The sequence below is a fragment of the Ochotona princeps genome, chromosome 7, assembly GCF_030435755.1.
Source record: "Ochotona princeps isolate mOchPri1 chromosome 7, mOchPri1.hap1, whole genome shotgun sequence".
Classification (NCBI taxonomy): Eukaryota; Metazoa; Chordata; class Mammalia; order Lagomorpha; family Ochotonidae; genus Ochotona; species Ochotona princeps.
The window spans coordinates 71,748,333-71,769,153 of NC_080838.1; the positions used below are offsets into that span (position 1 = coordinate 71,748,333).

Sequence of the window (20,821 nt, forward strand, 5' to 3'; positions counted from 1 at the left end):
AACAACGAATGCCATGCTTGAGGTAAAAAATTAGCCAGTGAGACATTGCAACATTCCCGAAAATCATTCGTAATACAGAGATTGTGCATGACACTCTGAGTATTAAAACAACCAATTTGATGTGGTTTGTCTCAAGCATAGCATGTTTCCATGTTGGGAGTAGCCAGATGAGACTAGACTGTAGGCTCATACAGCACAGCTGTCACTCAAAGAGATTATATCCTGCCCTTGCCAAAAGTCACATAATTGGTTGTGTAAGTAATGCCCACCGTGGGAAAATGTAGAAATAAATGAGGCAGGTTAATAATTGCATGGATTCAGAGAACAAGCATTTTAAATATATTGAGATGATAAAGGATGGAATTTACAGGGGTTCATGCAGGAGTAATAAAATGTCAAAAAAAGAATAGTGAAATTTGAGTTTGAGTCATATATATGTATATAGGATTTACATTTTATCAAGCTTTTAAATATACACAAATCCAATATCCCTTTAAATATACCACATTCCAAGAAATGTGGATTCACTGTTTAATTATATTTTTTAATTTTTTTTATTAATTACATTGAATTATGTGACACCGGTTTATAGGTACTGGGATCCCCTCCACCACTGCCCAAACCCTCCCCCCATGGTAGATTCCTCCATCTTGTTGCATTATCACAGTTCAAGTTCAGTTGAGATTATTTCATTGCAAGCATATATCAAGCATAGAGTCAGATAAGTTCAGATAAGTTCAACAGCTTTTTGGGGAGACCATCTCTGGTCTGAAGTTAGAACCGGCAGAGTGTCATCCCGATCAATTGAAAGCCCTAACATAACATTAGCAACAATTTATAATGTTATGGAATTAATGGACATAGTATTGAGTAATCAATACGTTAAAAAATGCAAGTTCTTAATCACATCCTGTGACATTTTCATTGACATTTCAATTTTAGTTTATTTACAACCGGATTCTAGGTCAAATCATGTCTTACTTGATATTGTTCTTGGCATTAGTTATAAAACCTCGTTTATAACTGAGGTGACATACAAGTCATCTTCATTTTTCCAAATAGATCCACAAATTTTGATTGCTTATGTCATGTTTATTTTGACCACCAGTAGTTACAAATTAACTACTTGATAGATTAGCTTTTGGATTACTTGTGCATATTAGCATGTGTAGTGAAATAAAGGAACAGCAACTGCAGAGTGTGCCATGGATATGACCAGGATGTGTGTGAAGCGTGTGTCCGTTTGGCTGCTGCTGCTACAACTGAGTTCTTGCTTTAGTTCTGGGAGCTGTGGAAAGGTGCTGGTCTGGCCCATGGAGTTCAGTCACTGGCTCAATTTAAAGATAATCCTGGGTGAACTTGTGCAGCGAGGACATGAAGTAACTGTGCTGAGGTCTTCAGCTTCTGTTTCAATTGATCCCAAGAATGATTCTGGAATTAAATTTGAAACTTTTCCTACATCCTCTACTAAAGAAGAAATGGGAACATTTTTCATGTATTGGATCAACACATTGATAAATGATGTGCCAAGAGATAACTATTTGGAATATTATCCCTTATGGAATAAATTCTTCTTAGAATTTTCTGATATTTATGAAAGTCTTTGCAAAGAAGTGGTTTTCAACAAGAAACTCATGGCAAAACTTCAAGCTTCAAAGTTTGATATTGTTGTTTCAGATCCTTTTGCTCCCTGTGGGGAGCTGCTGGCTGAGCTCCTGGAAATCCCCCTCGTGTACAGTCTGCGCTTCACTCCTGGCTACACGCATGAAAAGTACAGTGGAGGACTTTTATGTCCTCCATCTTATGTGCCTGTTATTATGTCAGTTTTAAGTGGTAAAATGACATTTATGGAGAGGGTGAAAAATATGCTGTTCATGCTTTATTTTGACTTTTGGTTCCAGACATTTAATGAGAAGAGGTGGGATCAGCTTTGCAGTGAAGCTCTAGGTAAGTTTATTTTTAGTGGGTCGTGTGAACTCCAAACTCTCCTGAACCTTTACAGGTGATTTTTATCAAAGTAGAAATTGGGAAATATGTCTTTGCTCACTGAAATCATAACTCAAAATATAAACTAATTTATTAATATCAGAAATGTGAAATCTTTAAGTGACAAGTTCTGTGGGAAGCCTTGCCTGTCACTATGTAGGGCATTCTGGGATGTCACGTAGGTATAAAACTTATTAGTATTTGCTTGACTAATTATTTATCCACCTTATTCTATTACTCATGTTACAAAATGTTTTTGATGACTTGTCTAATATCTTCATGAGTAAAAACATGTAGATTGAATAGTAACATACATGTCTAATGTTAAGTAAATTGACCTTGACAAAATCATTTTTGTTTGTGTAAATCTATTTCCTTATTTAAAATCAAAGGCTTGTTTTAATGTTCTCTAATGTGGTTGTAATAACATGTAAAATACAATTTTTTTGTAGATATAGAAGCCTAAAACTTGTGGTTTGTAATAATGGCCACATTTCTTCATTAAGTCCTCAAAAACTATGTTGTGTTAGGGTTGTAGATATGCATACAACCTGCCTTTATTTTTGAATACATTTTTCATTTTTTAACAAACGATCCAGATCATGAGCAAAAATCTCTGTATCTATAAATTAAAACATTTCCCTATATATTTGCAAACATTTCAGTGCATACATATTTCTCCAGTTAAATATTCTTAAACTTCACAGATGAATCAAAAGCAGTAGCAAGCAAAATGCACACCACCAAAATAAAAGGGAATTTTAGAATTCTCATCAAAATTGAAAATTAGGGACCTACACACTAACATGTAAAAGCCAGACTGAATTCTCCCAAGAAAGCTCTTGAATGGTTTTCATCAGATTCTTTACGCTGTAATTAAACTAGCTGTGTTTGAATCTGCTAGCTTTATAACTTCAGAGAATATGAAAAACATGTTTAATTCTATAGTGCTCTTTCAGTGAGGAGTGTGCCTCTACTGAGTTGACATTAGACATGTTGTTATTATATATCTATGAGGTGAACACTGCATAAATTATATATGTAAATAAGCATATTTCTTTTTATCAATGCCCACACACTTCTCACATCATTGGTTGCGTAATTCAAATACATCTCAAAATATTACATGTCAGACTTCATGACTTCATTTTCCCTCATTCTCTCCATGTGTTTCTCCTTTCAGGAAGACCTGTCACCTTCTCTGAGCTGATGGGCAAAGCTGACATGTGGCTCATTCGCAGCTACTGGGATTTGGAGTTTCCCCGCCCACTCTTACCAAATGTTGAATTTGTTGGAGGGCTCCACTGTAAACCTGCCAAACCCCTGCCTAAGGTAAAAATGCCACTGCTTTGTTTAGTTTCCTTAGCGTTTTCAGTGGCATTTACTTTGCAATTTGCATTTAGAGCATTGGATTCCTAGAATAGATACTAGAAGTAGGATAAAATGTCCTGCCAAGCAAAAACTCACAGCAGATGATTTCACAATGAACATGGAAGATTTAATTACAACAGAATGTCCATTTCCATATATTTTGGAAGTTCTGTTCTATGTTTCTATACCATCAAATGTATCCAGATTTCATTATCATTATGAGACAACAATATCTAGGAGATTTTGATAAATTACCAAAAACATTAAGATCTTCATTATTCAAAATATAAGAAATGATTTCTATTAAATCGGTGTATACTAATGAATATATAGAAAGGTAGAGTAAAGATAGTTTCTGATCTCACCAACACCTTCTGTGAAGTTTGGAAAAACAGACAATGAAGCCAGTTGTAAATATCTTGCAAAAAGGATCCCAATGCTAAAAATACATCTATTACAGTACATAAGCTGTCCTGAAGTTGGTGATGTTCAGGAATAAATTAGAGATAAGGGGAGACAGCATGAATCAGAGAAAGACAAACTGTGGGATTTATTTCACTAAAATATATTCATTTGAGTGAAGAGGTTGATTTAGCTAAAGAAGTAATTTTGTATCACACACCATCAAGAATTTTAAAACACAGCATGAATTTATTAGGTTGGGAACCAGAGGAAAAGAGTTGACCAGTTGAGAGATATGATCAGATCCTCTTCAATGAGAAGAAAACACTGAAGATGAAGTCACAGGGTTTATTGCTAGGAGGAGTGAAATTAAAGAGATTGTTGTAAGAATTCAGGAAATATAACTAAAAAATAAAGTAAAAATTTAATACATAAGTATTCATGAATTTATAATAATGTAATTGTATAATGCGCTGTTTGACAAAATGTTAATAAAATGGCTAAGATGGGTAGATTTTGAAAGGAAATTCAATCTGCAAAAGAGGCATCTGCTTTTTAGAGCAACTGCAGCACTATCCACAAAAGGCAAGAGGTGGGAATGTTCTTTGGTGTGCTTTCTCTGAGGAAGGCACATAACAATGGAACATTGCTCTGCAGTACCAACTCTGAAATCCTGTGATTTGCAAATCTGCACCAATGGGGTTTGAAGTCATGATGCTAAGCAAAAGTAGTCAGGCACAAAAGACAAGTACTGCATGATCTCACTCATGTGTGTATCTGACAGAATTAATCTCTTAGAGATCAATATTGAGAGTAAAATGATATTAGTAGAGACTGCGTATGAGGAAGGATCAATAAACAGAAATTAAGTTATAACAAGAGAGATGGTGAAAAGTTCAAGTGTACTAATGCATAGTAGCATGAGTTTATAAAATGTTAATTTGGTACGTTTTTTTCAAAAAAGCTAGCATAAAGGTTTTCTAAATGTTTTGCTTACAAAGAAGCAATACATGTTTAAGAACATATGTTTAGTGTGATTTTAAGATTAGAATCTTATGTACATTTCAGGGTATCACATGGTACCCTATACTATCTATCTATCTATCTATCTATCTATCTATCTATCTGTATCATTGAAAAATAAATGAAGAAAATAATATTCCTATTAATAAGTCAGCATTCCAGAAAAAAAGTGAGTATAGACAGTATTGGTGCTTTTGTTGCAAGCTAAAAGCTACAGACACCTGGGATAGAACATTGCTCAGTCTCAACTCAATTTCTAGCTGATTAAAACTACATTCCTAAGCAAAATCAGAAGGAGAGGAGAAATTGCAGGCATTTAGTTACAAATAAATGTATAGATGTTCGCTAAAAGATGAGCAGATGAAGGGTAACATTTTAATGTAAACATTGAGGGTCTTCCTCATTACTCAAAGCTCCCAGAAAACCATTCTTCTTCAGAGTTCATATGTGGCCTCTGAAAAGAGTTTATTGAAATATACAGAACTGCATTTATTTATTTTTTTTTTAATTTACCTTTTTGGGGGTTGAATGTGGTAAAGGTGAGTTACAGAGGGAGAGAAAAAGAGGACAACATTCTGTCTGACTTCCTTTTGTATTTCAAGGATTCATTTACTTTTTTTGGAAAGACAGATTTACAGAGAGGAGAAGTAGAGAGAAAGATCCCTTATAAGCTTGGTTCACTCCCCATGTAGCCATCACAACTCATAAGTCCATCATTCTGCTAATTAATTGTATCCTGATATTACAGGTAAAAAACAGCACACAGTCCAGAATCCTATGTTCAAAATATATTTAAGAGTTTTCACTGTGAGTCCATCTTTGATTTGGAAGTTGAGATGCATACTGCATTGTATCTTCACATCTAGATATGATAGTCTCTATTACACAGTTTTATGCATCCCCTTAAGTAAAAAGCCATAAGACAAAGTCAAAAACAGAAAGTTAAAAAATGTACAATGCCATGAAATTAAATAACATGCTATTGAATGACCAGTGTCTCTGAAAAAATGAAAAAGAAAATATAAAACTTCATTTAAAAAATTATGTTACTGAATGACTTCTGAGAGAATTAAATAAAAAATTTAATTTATTATGTAATAAATTGTTTTGAATAAATGAAAACAAAAACATCAAAACCTGTGAGATGCAGCACAAACACTATGAAAGGGCTGTTTATTTTATGTTTTGCATGAAGAGTGCCTTATATCGGAGAGAATATATGATGTTTGTTCTTTTGTGACTGACTTACTTCACCGAGCATAATGGTCTCTAGTTGGAACTATTTTGTTGCAAAGGGTAGAATTTCACCTTTTTTTAAATGGCTGAGTAGTATTCCATGGAGTAGATGTACCAGCAGGATCAGATAAAATCTTTGCACACTGCTCCACCTTCAGCGGACTAACATCCATGATTTGCAACAGCATCAGAAACTCAATGACAGCAAAAAACAAACAACCCCATGAAGCAATGGATTAAGGAAATGAACAAACATTTTTCAAAAGCATAAATGTAAATGAATAATGGACATAAAAAAATGACAGAATCACTAACCATCAGGGAGAAACAGTTGAAAACAACCACTGAGGTTCCACCTAACTCCAGTGAGATTGGCCCACATTCAGAGCTCTACTAACATCACCTGCTGGCTTAGACATGGGACGAAAGCTGCCCTCCTCCACTGTTTGGTGAGAGCGTAGGCTTGTACAACCACTATGGAAGTCAGTCAGGAGAAAGCTGAAAATGAACCTGGTGTATGACTCAGCTACCCTTCTGTTGGGAATAAAGCCAAACCAAATGAAATCTGGATAGGACAAAGGAGATCTGTAATCCTATGTTTACTGCAGGACGATCTATGATAACAGAGACGTGGAAACGACACATGTGCCTATATACAGAAAAATGGATAAAGGAGCTGGTACATCTACTCCATGGTATTTTCTGATAGCATGCGAATTTCTGCCGTAGATAACTATTCCAGTCCCTTCACCAGTGTTTGCTGCCATGAAGAATTGTTTTCATGGATCAAATCCTTTCTTCACAGGACATGGAAGACTTTGTGCAGAGCTCTGGGGAAGAGGGAGTTGTGGTGTTTTCCCTGGGCTCAATGGTCAGTAACATGACAGAAGAGAGGACCAATGTGATTGCATCAGCCCTTGCCCAGCTTCCACAAAAGGTGAGAAAAAATGTCCTCATGGTGGATAGCCATTAGCCAGTCTTTGCAAAGAGACTGATTACAGAAATGTCCCACTGTGAAAGCAAACGTAATATGAAAGGGAATATTTATTTGAGATAATAGTTCAAAAACAATATATTTGGAAGCTGCTAAAAGAGCTAACAGACTATTTATAATGGTACATAATTTTGGCATTAATATCTGAGCAGAAATGAAATTATGTAATAGGTGCAGAATCAACTTTCATCATCATCATGACATTGCAGGCAGGGACAAAGGAATCACCGAATTCTGCAACGTCATTTGCTCTTTTTCTTTGCAGAATAGTTGGTGCCACTGTATGTACTAAGATTGTTATGAAAATTAAAATGTATTTGCTAACTGCAGTAGCATACGGCATTGAAGTTTTTGCAATACAAAGCTGAGGTGAAGCTGTGGCTTAAGATGTCAATGCAACCTGATTCTTCACTTCCCCTACTTTTGGATTAGTCCCACTCTGAGTGTTATTTAGGAGTCTTCTTAGAGAAAGCCAAATCAATGCTCATTAACTGTGTTCAGGTAAAAAGATAAAGAGTGCAAGGGGGTGAGAAGAGAGGGAGAGCGATGATACCTACTAGAGTTTTAAGCAGAAAGGAGTAAGAGACTGGTGAAGACAGGTGGACTCTAAGGGTGGGCATAGTGTGTTATACAATGTGGCTTAAGGAACTATGTTACTGCATGAAGAGATTAATACCTCTTCCAGACGGAGGCAGGAGAAAGAATATAGGAAGAAGTCTAGAAGAAGCAAGCTCACATGGAAGAGTTCAAATTACTTCTCCAACATGCATATTTTAATTTGCTAAGACATGTTAACTTTGACAATCATGTATATTGATGAAGTATTTATTAGTTTTCCATGTGAAAATTGTTTCCACTAATCATAACTACTCTGAATGTTTTTATTCTACACACCTCAATCTTTTGGCCACTCTAATCAACTAATCTCCCTGCCCTTCTTTCCTTATCATTTCTAAGGAAGGCATTTAATTAGATGGTCTCTTAGCCCCTTCAGAACTCTGAAATTCAACTCCTGAAATAGATATTTTCTTTACTTAACAGGTTCTGTGGAGATTTGATGGCAAGAAGCCAGATACCCTGGGATCCAACACTCAAGTCTATAAGTGGATCCCCCAGAATGACCTTCTTGGTAAGACCCAGGAAAAGAAATGCTGCGACCTAATGAGTAACAGTCACTTAATATTGCAGTAGTTAATCAGGAAGGTGCATGACCATTTTTTTATTGAGAAATTCAATACCAAGCTTCTATAAGTTATTTTCTAATCTTAGAAATATACTGACTGATAACAACTGATGCATTATTATGCAAATACTTCATGTCCATTACACTATTTTGAGTGACAATATTTAACACACAGTGTTTCCCAATGACTTCCTGATGAAGGGGCTCTTGGAGGAGCAGTTCAGGTGTCTCTTGGGGCACTTGTGGCCTACTTTGTAGTATATAGGTTAGTATTCCACTTCTGTTTCTAATTAGAATTTCTTGCTAATGTGTACCACAGGAGATAGCAGGCTCAACTCTTTTGGTCTCTGGGTGTATTGGATTACCCACAATGGAGACCCAGGTTGAGTTCCTCCATTCTGCCTTGATGCTGCCAATCCTTCCTTCTTGGCATTTAGGTAGTGAATAAGTAGATAGAAATTCTCTCTCTCTGCTCACTTTTGGAGTCTGTATTTTAAATAAATGAACTTCTAAAAATACTCATAACAATTTCCCATTTATCTCTGTTGTTGAATATAGTTTCTTCCTCTGTTTTTCTCTTGATACACAAACTCAAGTGGCACAAACAATTAAATCTTTGATTACTATCATATAGTTACTGGTCAAGTTTTAAGTCACAATAAAACTAATATCACGTCTTTCTTTAGCTGTCACTTCCCATCTCTTGCATTTAGCTGCCTGTTTTTCTAAACCTGAAAGCAGATTAAACGCATTCTTACGACTATTATGACCTGTTTATGGAGAACTCCTTTACTGCTTCTTACTTTGCATTTCCCACTTAATGTTTAAGGATTTTTAAATAATTTTACTGAAACTCCTGCAATCCTAGGTCATCCAAAAACCAAAGCTTTTATCACTCATGGTGGATCCAATGGCATCTATGAAGCAATCCACCATGGCATCCCTATGGTGGGCCTTCCTTTGTTGGGGGATCAACATGATAATGTTGCCCACATGACAGCCAAGGGAGCAGCTCTCACCCTGAACTGGAGGACAATGTCAAGTACAGAACTGTTCAATGCCTTGAGGACAGTCATTAACGACCCTTCGTGAGTATTATTTTTCATTACATGTTATTTATAAATAAGTGTTGTCTCAGGAACTAATTTATTCCAAAATGGACATTTTGTTGAATACAGATTTGGTTACATTTGGAAGGCAATCATGAATAATTTGTGATAATTAGCCACACAAGTACATTTATAGAACTATTTTCAGCAGTTTAAGGATAGTGCATATATTTTTACTTCCAAGGAAAGTGGAATGTGGAGGCTCACTGGAGAAGATTGCAGGACTACAAGGAAGCTTTAGGAAGAGCACTGAAGCTGTGACCCAGGAACACTAGAGTAGCACTAACAACCTTCTGCGTGTTTATGACTGTCAGCAGGAAAACTCTGAAAATGTTGTTTTCATAGACTTTTGTGTGTCTATTTCAGATTATAGAGCATGATTACAGAAACCATTCTCATGGGAAATCAAAAGGACATGGCAGTGGATTATGTTAGCATATCTATTATTTCTCCTAAGACAAATGCTTTGTTTTCTAATTTTTTTAAAATTATGTATTTCCAGTAAGCTAGAATAACATAATCAGTCTCTGTTTTGCTTTGCATTTAATGCTGCTCTGATCCTTATCCCAATGCTTTGTTTTTTCATGAATAATTAGCAATTATTTTCAAATGTACTCAATGATAAAACTAATTGAAAAAAGAAAAACTTCCTATAACTAAGACCATACTGGTGATTCTTAGGGATGTCATTCAATTATTCTTTCACAAATTTCAAATCAATGATAATATAATTGATGTTAAACAGTAGGTTAGAATATTGTAACTTAATGCTGAAAATCTTTGTAACAAGTAATATTTCACTATCAAATTCCCCAGAAATGTACCTGATATTTCTCAAGCGCTTGCTACCAAATCTATATTTTGAAAGGAACTTAAATATTGTGCATCAGATTTTAATGTCACTGCATAGAAAATAATTCAAGCATCACAGATCATGTTAGGTCATCCAACTGTTGCAATTTCTCTTGGCTTTGTGAGTTAGATGATTTCAATTTCTTGTTTGCAATATTGGAAATATTTGTTCGTTCCCAATTTCTTCTTTTTATCTTATAACTCAATGCGATCAACTAATTTCAATTTCTAAACTCTATGATACTCTAAGTCCCTATGATATTCACTGAAGAAAATATTTTCCTTTGTCTTCCACATTCATGTGATGTTCTGCTTTACCATTTACGTAAACATTTTACCTGTCACATTTCTAGTTCAATCTAACATGTGTGTCTATTTGATTTTCCTGCAGCTATAAGGAGAATGTCATGAAATTGTCAAGAATTCACCATGATCAGCCCATGAAGCCCCTGGACCGAGCCGTCTTCTGGATCGAGCATGTCATGCGCCACAAGGGAGCCAAACACCTTCGCGCTGCAGCCCACAACCTCACCTGGTACCAGTACTACTCTCTGGATGTGATTGGATTCCTGTTGGCTTGTGTGACAATCATTATTTATCTTGTCATCAAATTGTGCTTGTTTGCTTTCCAAAAGGTTGTAAATACAGGAAAGAAGACAAAGAGAGATTAAAATTATTTTGTGCATTGTCTAACAGCCCTGAAACTTGACATCACACTTTTTTTTTTTAACCAGTTTGGATCTAGATGTGGAAAGATTCCCTTGCACATTTTAAGAAATCTGTGCTTACTTGATTTCTACAAATATTTTATCCCTGAATAAACATTAAAGAATGTACAATGTTGGTCCTTAACATCCTCATATATTTGAAATTTCACTCAGTTATTACATTTGCATTATAGAGAGATTTCATTGTGCTTGGAATGGTGAGATAGGCAGGAATCCAGAACAGTTGAACTACCAAAACTGCCTGGTCAGTGCCCTGGGAGCATGGCATACATCAGGGACCCTGGGATGGTTGGGAAGGTGGGTGTTTCTTCTGCCTTTGTCTCTACCCATCCCCCTGATACAGGAAGGGAAAAGAAGAATGTGGAAGCAATGGTCTTATGCACTTTGCTGTAGCCCTTCACCATTTGAGCCCTAATCAACCATGTAAGATCATCCAATAAAAAAGAATTGATTAAAAAAAAACCATGTGTCATTGGATTTCTACAGAAGTTCACCTTTATAAAATGGTATCTTATTCTTACACCTCTTTCATCTACTGACATAATTGGTGGATATTCTGTGTTGTTTCAACACGATAATGGATGTTTTCTTTCCTTCTGATCTGGAATATGTACATGCTTGCAACAGAACTAGGAAATGATTGGATTTTGGTGCGTTTATTACACTTCACATAATTTTAAAAATTGGGAGGGACTGACTTTGTTCTAAAAATGTGTCTTTTTATTTTAATATTTACATTTCTCTCATGTAAATACTTCAGTAATTTTTGCGTTTGATATTTGACGTTGCCTGATGTCTATTTTAAAAAACATTTATATGTATTTGATATTTATATATGTGTATATGTATATGGACACATATTTGATATATGTACTCATATACACACACGTATACTCATAAAAAATAAAAGTTTCTTGTGAATTTAGGTTAAAAGAAAAACAAAAGATCTTTGTATACGCACAGTGCATAGGGGACTAATAGCCAAGATGTACAAAGAACTACAGAAACTCTCCAGAATCATAGCAAACAATCCTGTTGAGGAATGGGTGAAGAACATGAGCAGACATTTTTCAAGGAAGACATACAAATGGGTAATATGAAAAAAATGCTCAGGTTCCCTAGTTATTAAGGAAAGGCATATTAAAATAAGAATAATTCACTGGAATTCCACATAGCTTAAGTGAGAATGGCTTACATGTAGAAAACCTCAAATAGGGCCCGGAGAGGTAGCGTAGTGGTAAAAGTCCTCGCCTTTCACACGCTGGGATCCCATGTGGGCACTGGTTCTAATTCTGGTGGCTTTGCTTCACACACAGCTCCCTGTTTGTGGCCGTGGAATGCAGTGGAGGACAGCCCGAAGCCTTGGGAGCCTGCACCCAGTGGGAGACCTGGGGGAGCTCCAGGCTCAGCTCCCAGCCGTTATGCTCACTTGGGGAGTGATCCATTGGACGGAAGATCTTCGTCTCTGTTTCTCCTCCTCTTTGTATATCTGCCTTTTCAATATAAATAAATAAATCTTAAAAAAAAAAAACCAAAACCCACAAACAAAAAGTCGTTGCAGAGGATAGAGGGCAAAAGATACCTTAATCTACTGTTGGTGGGGGTGTAAACTAGTGCTACCACTGTGGTAATCAGTATCAAGATTACTCAGGGCAGCAGCCATCCCTCTGCTAGGACTATGTCCATAGAAATGAAATCTTCATGTGAGTGAGTGAGTTGCAATCCTACACGTATACCACAACAATTTGCAATAGCAAAGACATGAAAACAGCCCATATACTCATCAACAGATGAATGGATAAAGAAACTGTGGTACATCTACTCAATGTCATACTACTCAGCCATAAAGAACATTAAATTCTAACATTTACAACAAAATGGTCCAAAATTGAGGCAACATGCTTAGTGAAATCAACCAGTTTCCACAGGAATTATATCATAGGTTCTCTCTGATACAAAACAGTCGTCAGGCAAATCACAAATTAATAAATACAGGTAAACTATTTTTAAAATATTTTGAATCATTGATCCATTTCTGCTCATTTATTAATCAAACATGTTACTCATGTTATATATCATTACTGCTTCTAGTGTAGTTTAATTTAATAATTAGCATGCACTCTTGTGTCATATTTATAGCAGCTATTAAACCTTTGGTTAAATGTTTTGTAAAACTGTTACTTAATAGCTTTTGTTTAATATTTTTCCTCAGAGTAAACAACCTGGTGACTCAAACCTATTTCTTCGTTTCTTCTCTACTCTCTATAAATCTCTAAAATGTTTTAAAAATCTCCATGCTCTCTGAAAGTAATGATTAATATTTTTCTCTGTAATAACATATAAACAACCAGGCAAACTAATTATCTCACAGACATTACCTTATAGCTTTTCTAAACTTCTGTGGGCATAGTTTATGAGTTCTCAATCTATTTCAACTATTAAATCTTTCTCTTTTTTACCTCTTTTTCCATCATAAATAAGGAATAAACCTATGTATACTAATATAAAATTCAAACTTTCTGTTTTGAGTTGTTCATCCTTACATGTATGAACAATCCTCAGAGATAAGCTATATTAAAAGCACACATCACATCCGAAATAGTGAATTGTATACATTTGAAAAGTGGGATATCCCCTAGAGACACTTTATCTCTTACCATTTTTAATGCTTAATTTTAAATATTTGCCTCAAGGAGACTTTAATACTGCTGCTGGCAAACATTTTTCTGCATCTACGTTCTCTGATATGATTGTATAAATCCCTGTCTGGGTGAGACAACTGAATGGTTGATATTCTGGAACACTAATAACTCTTGGCAGAGATTATGCTGTTATCTCCACAGAATTTCCTGATTGATCCTCTGAAACACAATGGGTTCCCCTATGAATCATTTGGCCTTGGAAATACAGCAGTCCCAGGAAAACAGCCCTGCCCATGAAGAAAACGCTTCCTCGAGCACATCTTCCTCAAAGCACAGGTGAACTTGACAAAAATGTTCACCTGTACCTTACCTTTCATTGTTGCAAATGACTGAACAGGCAGATAAGGGGCCTATGATTTGGATTAACGACTCCATTTCCCTGCAATTTAGAGATCAGAGAGGCCCATGTTAGCAGAGCAAGAATACAACTGCCTTAGTATCTATTTAGGATTTCATATTCTTCCATTATGGTTGGGTATTCCCCCTCCATGTTTATCTCTGGCGAAACAGATTTGGTTAATATCTAGTTGTCTTTGAGAAACACCCCCACATTTTTTTTTGGCCTGAGCCAAGTTTTGTCTTTCAATGTAATGATAAAAACTATTCCAATACAGGAAAATCAAATCTCAATTGTACTGCTATTTCATATTAACACCAGAAATATCAACTTATGAATTGGAGTAACTGTAGTGCTATGGAAGGATTAAAGAATAAAAATTTACCCCTGGTAAATTTTCACATCATTGACATTAAAAAAAAGCAAACAACAACAACAACAACAAGAACTAAAAGAAATTTTGTGTAATCATTTAATTTCTTCTTCCTGGAATAAGTAATGTCATCATTGACATTACAATATGCACGGGCTAATTGCCTGACAGGATGGAGGTTTGGCTCCTCCTCAAGCTTGGCTGTACCACAACAGTATCTTACATTCTGAGCACGCTCAATTCTGGAAATTGCCAGCAGTTTCATGACCCAGAGAAGTATTGAAAGATGACTTCTCTGACAACTTCCATAGTAACTGCAGTTGCATTTATTGAAATAGGACTTTTTATATTCAAGTCTATGTCAACCCCCTTATGTTTAAACTATAGGAATGTTAAGTTTTAATTTCAACATTGATAGCACTAATTCCTGTGATTGTGCCTATTATACCAGTATCAATAACAGTCCAGATTTTTCCCAAGAAAATTATATTCTGCTTGTGCTATATGCTCAGCCACACATTTGGTTGCATGTTAACTTTACATGAGAATGAAAACACTCCCCAACAGAAGGGCTTCTGTTTAACATGGATTCTAAACTAATGTATTAGGCAAAATGCTTCATTGGGCTTATCATTTTAACTATTATGAGACATTTTTCATGTGCTAATTACACTGTTTACTTGTCTTAATAATTTTAATCCTATAAATTTCTATTTACATTTTGAGAGCTCTTGTAGGTGTGCAGATTCCTGTCCATCTGACATGGTCTTGGGACAAATATCCCTCCTCCCTGATGTTGCAAACCCTTATTAAAGAAGTATAAAACAGAACATAGAGATTCATGTGAGTACTAATAACTGCTATTCTGGGAATTATTGCAATCACGGCCACAGCAGCAATAGCAGGTGTTGCATTACATTAAGAAGTTCAAACCTCACATTTAGTACAACAATGATATCAAGATTCAGAACATTTATGGGTGGTAAAATGACAAATTGGCAGTCAATTGCCTACGAAATGGCAGATCTTGATTGAGCTGTCACCATGCTGGGGACCAACTGCAGCCCCTGCCTCACTACTTATCGTTAAAATGGGACTGGATTTATACTACCATCTGTGTAACCCCAGTTACTTGGAATGGATTGTCCTGTCACTGGGAAAGGATTAAAAGACAGTTAAGACATCATGGTAACATCTCTGCAGTAATCACTACTCTCAGCAATCAATTCAAGCTACATTCCAATCTCAGTTAAAACTAATCTCTGCACTAACCTATTACAGGACGTTACTGATGGGCTTTCCAGTCTACATCCTTGGTATAAAGAAAAATACTGGGGTGTTAGAATGATTGTTAAATTTTATTAACTTACCATGTTTTATCTATTAGTGCTTTGCCTGGAGCAGATTCCAACAGTTCCAAGCCATAAATCATCATCAGAGAGCTGCTCAACAAATTATGCTCTTCAATCTATAAAAGGGGGAGATGATGCAGAAGTTTGGTAGACATTCCAAGAAACACAGAAAGCAGAGGACACCCTGTGTAGGTCTGAGTCATTGTAGGCTTGATCCCAGTGCTTGATGTTTTTATTGTATCTTGGAATGTTGCCTGATTCTTTTCTTCCCACAGTTGACCTATTTGTCTACCTGCATACACATAAATGTAAGTAGAGACACTTTTATTTAGAGTATAAGGAATATATAGTGAAATTAACCATATATTGTGCTGTAACCAAGAAAATTAAATTTGAAGGGGCCTGGCGGCGTAGCCTAGCGCCTAAAGTCCTCGCCTTGGACGTGCTGGGATCCCATATGGCCGCTGGTTCTAATCCCGGCAGCTCCACTTCCCATCCAGCTCCCTGCTTGTGGCCCGGGAGGGCAGTCGAAGACAGCCCGAAGCCATGGGACCCTACACCCGTATGGAAGACCTGGAAGAGGTTCCTGGCTTTGGATCTGCGCAGCACCGGCCGTTGCGCTCGCTTGGGAGTGAATCATTAGATGGAAGATCTTCCTCTCTGTCTCTCCTCTCTGTACAATAAAAATAAACAAATCTTTAAAAAAATTAAATTTGAAAACATATCACTCATAAAGGATTCAGGGTAGGCTTTTGGAATGAGAAGCACACATTTCATCGCTGAGTGTCTGAGGTCACTGCTTTGCTCTGCTCTGAATCGAGCTTTCTACTGAAGCCTACTCTTGGTTGCAGGTGATAGTATGATCACTGAGTCACTGACAACAATGAGATTACAGCTCTTGGTTTCTTTCTGTCCCAATGTGGGTCACTGCAAATGCTAACTAATAAATTTCAAGAAAGGATCAATTATAGACAATATGTGGAAAATGGAAAGAAACAAACTTCTGTGTCTTGGAGAGCAAGCAATGTATTTCAAATAATTTAAAATAAAAGTAATGTATTACTTAAGCTTGCAAATTTATTTTAGCTGATCCATGCCCAGGTATATAAAATTAAGTAAATATGCAAACCAAAAGTTATACATTAAATGTGTACAACAGTAATAAAAATAATTCTGAATAAAAGCACTAACAGCCCAAATATTCATCAATCATACAGTGATATCAAAAATACTGAAGTAACTAACAGAAGCTTCTCAGTACAAGGCACAAATGAATGCCTATTATTAGTTTCCAGTGTATTACTAAGCAGAATTAATCTGTGGCATAGAAGTCAGGATAATAATTTTTTGGTGGAAGGAACTGGTTTTTAAATATTCAGTGGTATTTAAATAGTCCACAATGAGAGAATGCTCCCACAGAAGATAGTTCTACTGTTAAAATTAAATTATAAAAGAACTTCTATATTTTATAATACTAGTATCAAATACTCAAATCAATAAGGAACAACATAGAGAGTGCTTAGAGGTGCTAGTCTATCTTGTCAGGAAAATATTCTGAGAGTATTTATGGCAACATATCCGTTAATAAGTAAAGCATACCTTGGAAATAGCCAAGGAAAAAATCCAAGAGAAGACATTACATTGTACCTTAAATTGTTTTAAAATGAAAATATGCTGGGTGCCTTTAAGGAAACAATCCAAAATGATTTTGCTTAGAAAAGAGAGGGACAAATGATATAGAAGACATTTCCAGTGTGTCACCTTTTAGAATCCTACAGTGCAAAGCAAAACAAAATAAAAGCAAAACAAAATCAAAAAAACCCACTTTGTATTTTATGCTAAATATAGTGAGAAGCAAGCTAGAAAAATATGTGAACAATATTGTGATCCAACGGATGTATTTAAAATATGATTTCAGTTTTTGGTTGTAATAAAGAAAGTTGAAGATGGAAGACTATGGGAAACAGATTTTACAACCATTTACAATTCCCTTTACAAACTTGAAGATAATCAGTCCCCAAATGCATTCACTATATCACTGTAACATTTACAATGTTATACCTTTTTGCTTGCTCAGAAAGATTTCCTTTTCTATAGGACTTTTCATTCACTTTGAAAAAACCCATATCGATCAGAAAACAATTCCAATTTAGAATGCTAGTTTCTAGAATAATCTGAGCAATAAAGAACTTTTTTCAGTCAACTTTATGAGACTTTTCAACAACCTCTCATGCCATAATATTGTCTTTTAAGATTGATTTGTTATTTGAAAGTCTGTGTTATGAGGAGAAAGGGGGTGGGGAAGAAAGAGAGAGAGAGAGAGAGAGAGAGAGAGAGAGAGAGAAAATGAACCTTCCATCTGCCGGTTCACTTCTCCAAATGCCTCAGTATTTGGGGATGGGCCAAGCCAAAGCCATGGGAACTTCTTCCAGGTCTCCCAGGTGTGTAGCAGGGGTCCACAGACTTTGGTCTTCTGCTGATTTGCCAGGGACATCTACATGGAGCAGTATTGGAAGTAGTGAACTTGCATATCATGTAGGTGAGAGCTAAACTGACTGTGTCACGGCACCAGCTCCCTGATTTATTACTAATCACACTCCTCAATGCTCCTCTCTTTATGTTTATCCTTTAGATATAAGGAGAATGTTATGAAGTTATCAAGAATTCACCACGATCAGCCCATGAAGCCCCTGGATCGAGCCGTCTTCTGGATCGAACATGTCATGTGCCCCAAAGGAGCCAAACACCTTTAGGTTGCAGCCCACGACCTCACCTGGTACCAGTACCACTCTCTGGATGTGATTGGGTTCCTGCTGGCCTGTGTGGCCACTGCTCTACTGATCCTGTCAAAATGCTGCCTGTTTTGTTACAGGATGATTGCTACAGCTGAAGAAAAGAACAAAAGGGACTAGTTATATGTTGGCTTTAAGCAGAGTGCCCTGATAGGGAAGAGGGTCTTTGATTTAAGCAAGCAAGAAGAGGTCATGATGCAAGGCTTCCGTCTTCCTGTGACAAAACAAATTTGTAAAGTGAAAATTCATTTTTCAAAGACATATTAGCTGTAAAAAGTAAGAGGTATTTTAGGCCAAAGACCAAACAAAATGAACTGGGAAAGAAAAAATGAAAATCGAACAGCATGATCACATATTGTTGAAATTCACAGGTTTTATAAAAAAAAAAATCAGTGAATATAACTCTCAAGTTCTATGGAGACCAAAGAGCATTAAGAAATCTGTTCGTGTTGTCAATCAGATTTGCATGTACTCAGAACACTTTAGCTTAAGGACAGGATTTTTTGTATCAACTTTTTCTGTTTAGGATAGTAAGTGATTTGAATTATATTTAAAATGACTCACTTTTCTGTTTGATTTTGAAGATTGGTAGTGATACTTGTGATTCTTAACCATCTGTGTACATCCAACCTTCACATCACTTATCACTTAACATGTGAACCATATGGCAAAATTTTTTTCTTTTTTTTTTTGCAGAAAAATTTGTCTCTTAATAGAATGCATATGGATTTTGAAACATATAAATGATAACCATAAAACACTACTAGCAGGAAATTTTTGTTTAAATGTTTATTCAGTTTCATCTATTTAAAAATATAAGCAGAGGGAAAATGAACGAGAGATAGTAAGAGACAGAGAGTGAGCTCTCTGTCCACTGTTTCACTCCTCAGATGACTGCAAAACCAGTGCTGGGCCTGGGCATCTTCCGAAGGTAGGAATTCCACTTGTGTCTCCTCTTTGGGTTGCAGGGACCCATGTGCTTGAACAACTTAAACACTGCCCATCAGGTACATTAGCAGGACCTGGCTAGAGGCATAGATGGGACTTGATGCTAGGAGTCTGACATGGAATGAAGACTTCCCAAGCAGTGGCTTAAGTTGCTGTGCTGTAACATCCGTCAAAATACATGAAAGATGATAGAAATCACTGAAGCTTAAGGGAATGGAATTAAGTCAACAAATAGCTATGTATAAAAGTATATACGTGTAGTAAAAGTTACATGGTACATAGACATTACTTTGTATTTATTATAAGCAAGCCGTTGTATGCTCTCTTCTCACAGATAAAAGAGACCCAGAAATTAAAAAAAAAAGTTTGTAATACAATGAAAAATTGTGAACTTGCGCATAAAAATGTGGTCTGAGGAATGCACCAAATGCCAAAGCAAAGGATTTTAATATGTAATATTTGTGCTGCTGCATTTTTGACCTTTGACATTTCATGAATTATATGGTTCAAAATTGATTAGAGTGAGCATTTGGTATAGTAATTAAACAGCAGGGCTGAGGCACCCTAACCCCATGTAAGCATCCTTGGTTTGAATGTCTGGCTCTGTCAATGAGTCCAATTTCCTGAGAATGTACAACGCATCTTTCTATTAGCTGAATGCCAATTAGAACCATATGGTTGACGTTGGTGAGGGACTCAAAAGCACGCTTCGAGCTGCTCACTGTAGCCTCATCTACCTCTGGCTACTTCTGGCATTTGTGCACTGAACATGTGAGGCAGAGCTCTCTCTGCCTCTGTTTGCCTATGTCTCTGAATTTGTCTCTTTGTCTCCCTCTCTCTCTCTCTTACACTGCTTCTCTTGCTCTCAATAATAAACTAAAATTTTTTGATAAGTGAAAGTTAATTTGTGAAATAAACAAATTCGCACACAGTATCAGGCTGTACAGACTTATACTATTTATGGTTTGTTAGTGGCTGACAGAACGCTTGAATGAAGCTGACATCACATGTACAGTCTATTTGATTTATTTGGGGCCAAATTTCAATAAACATGTTATAATGCATGACTTTTATTAATGGATATAAAATATATGTCCATAATTTTTAGGACTTTGCTCTTGTTAAAATTCAATGAATTTCACAATAGGTTAGTAACTTCAGATGCCTGATTTGTGTGGTTATATTTTTGTCCATTTTGTAGCATGAGTCTAAATACATGACAGCCTTCTAATCAAGTCAGTTTGCCTACTCCTGAAACTCTGACAAATATCGCACCTTCTTTACAGCAGCAAATGCAAAGGGTGAGTTTGCAACACATTGTTTTCATTCTGCATTGCTGCATTCCACATTTTCTCTGAACACAGTAAGCTCTTCCAAAATAAAACATAACTAGGTCATAAAAACATTTTCAAAAGACTGAAAGGACAGATATC

The 20,821-nt window shown here is 36.1% G+C and overlaps 2 protein-coding genes across 2 annotated transcripts in view; both read left to right on the forward strand.

Moving 5' to 3' along the window:
• LOC101527092 (UDP-glucuronosyltransferase 2B14-like) overlaps nucleotides 1–18,469 on the forward strand; it is a 100,376-nt gene extending 81,907 nt beyond the window's left edge. Inside the window, exon 6 of the mRNA XM_058667253.1 lies at nucleotides 18,281–18,469. Within this exon, the coding sequence (XP_058523236.1) occupies nucleotides 18,281–18,401 (121 nt within the window). The 3' untranslated portion in view covers nucleotides 18,402–18,469. The remainder of the gene's footprint in view (nucleotides 1–18,280) is intronic.
• LOC101521271 (UDP-glucuronosyltransferase 2B16-like) lies at nucleotides 1,207–10,853 on the forward strand. Its single transcript, XM_058667243.1, has 6 exons — nucleotides 1,207–1,947; nucleotides 3,170–3,318; nucleotides 6,824–6,955; nucleotides 8,054–8,141; nucleotides 9,064–9,283; nucleotides 10,548–10,853. Exons 1-6 carry the CDS (start codon nucleotides 1,212–1,214, stop codon nucleotides 10,825–10,827), a joined length of 1,605 nt encoding a protein of 534 aa, XP_058523226.1. The 5' UTR covers nucleotides 1,207–1,211; the 3' UTR covers nucleotides 10,828–10,853.
• Nucleotides 18,470–20,821: the final 2,352 nt, after the last annotated feature.

Excerpts from the sequence above, each read along its gene's own strand:
- LOC101521271 (XM_058667243.1), top strand. The coding sequence starts at position 1,212 with ATGACCAGGATGTGTGTGAAGCGTGTGTCCGTTTGGCTGCTGCTGCTA. Across the intron at positions 1,948-3,169 it reads GCTTTGCAGTGAAGCTCTAG|GAAGACCTGTCACCTTCTCT; the intron begins GTAAGTTTATTT and ends TTCTCCTTTCAG. Across the intron at positions 3,319-6,823 it reads CTGCCAAACCCCTGCCTAAG|GACATGGAAGACTTTGTGCA; the intron begins GTAAAAATGCCA and ends CTTTCTTCACAG.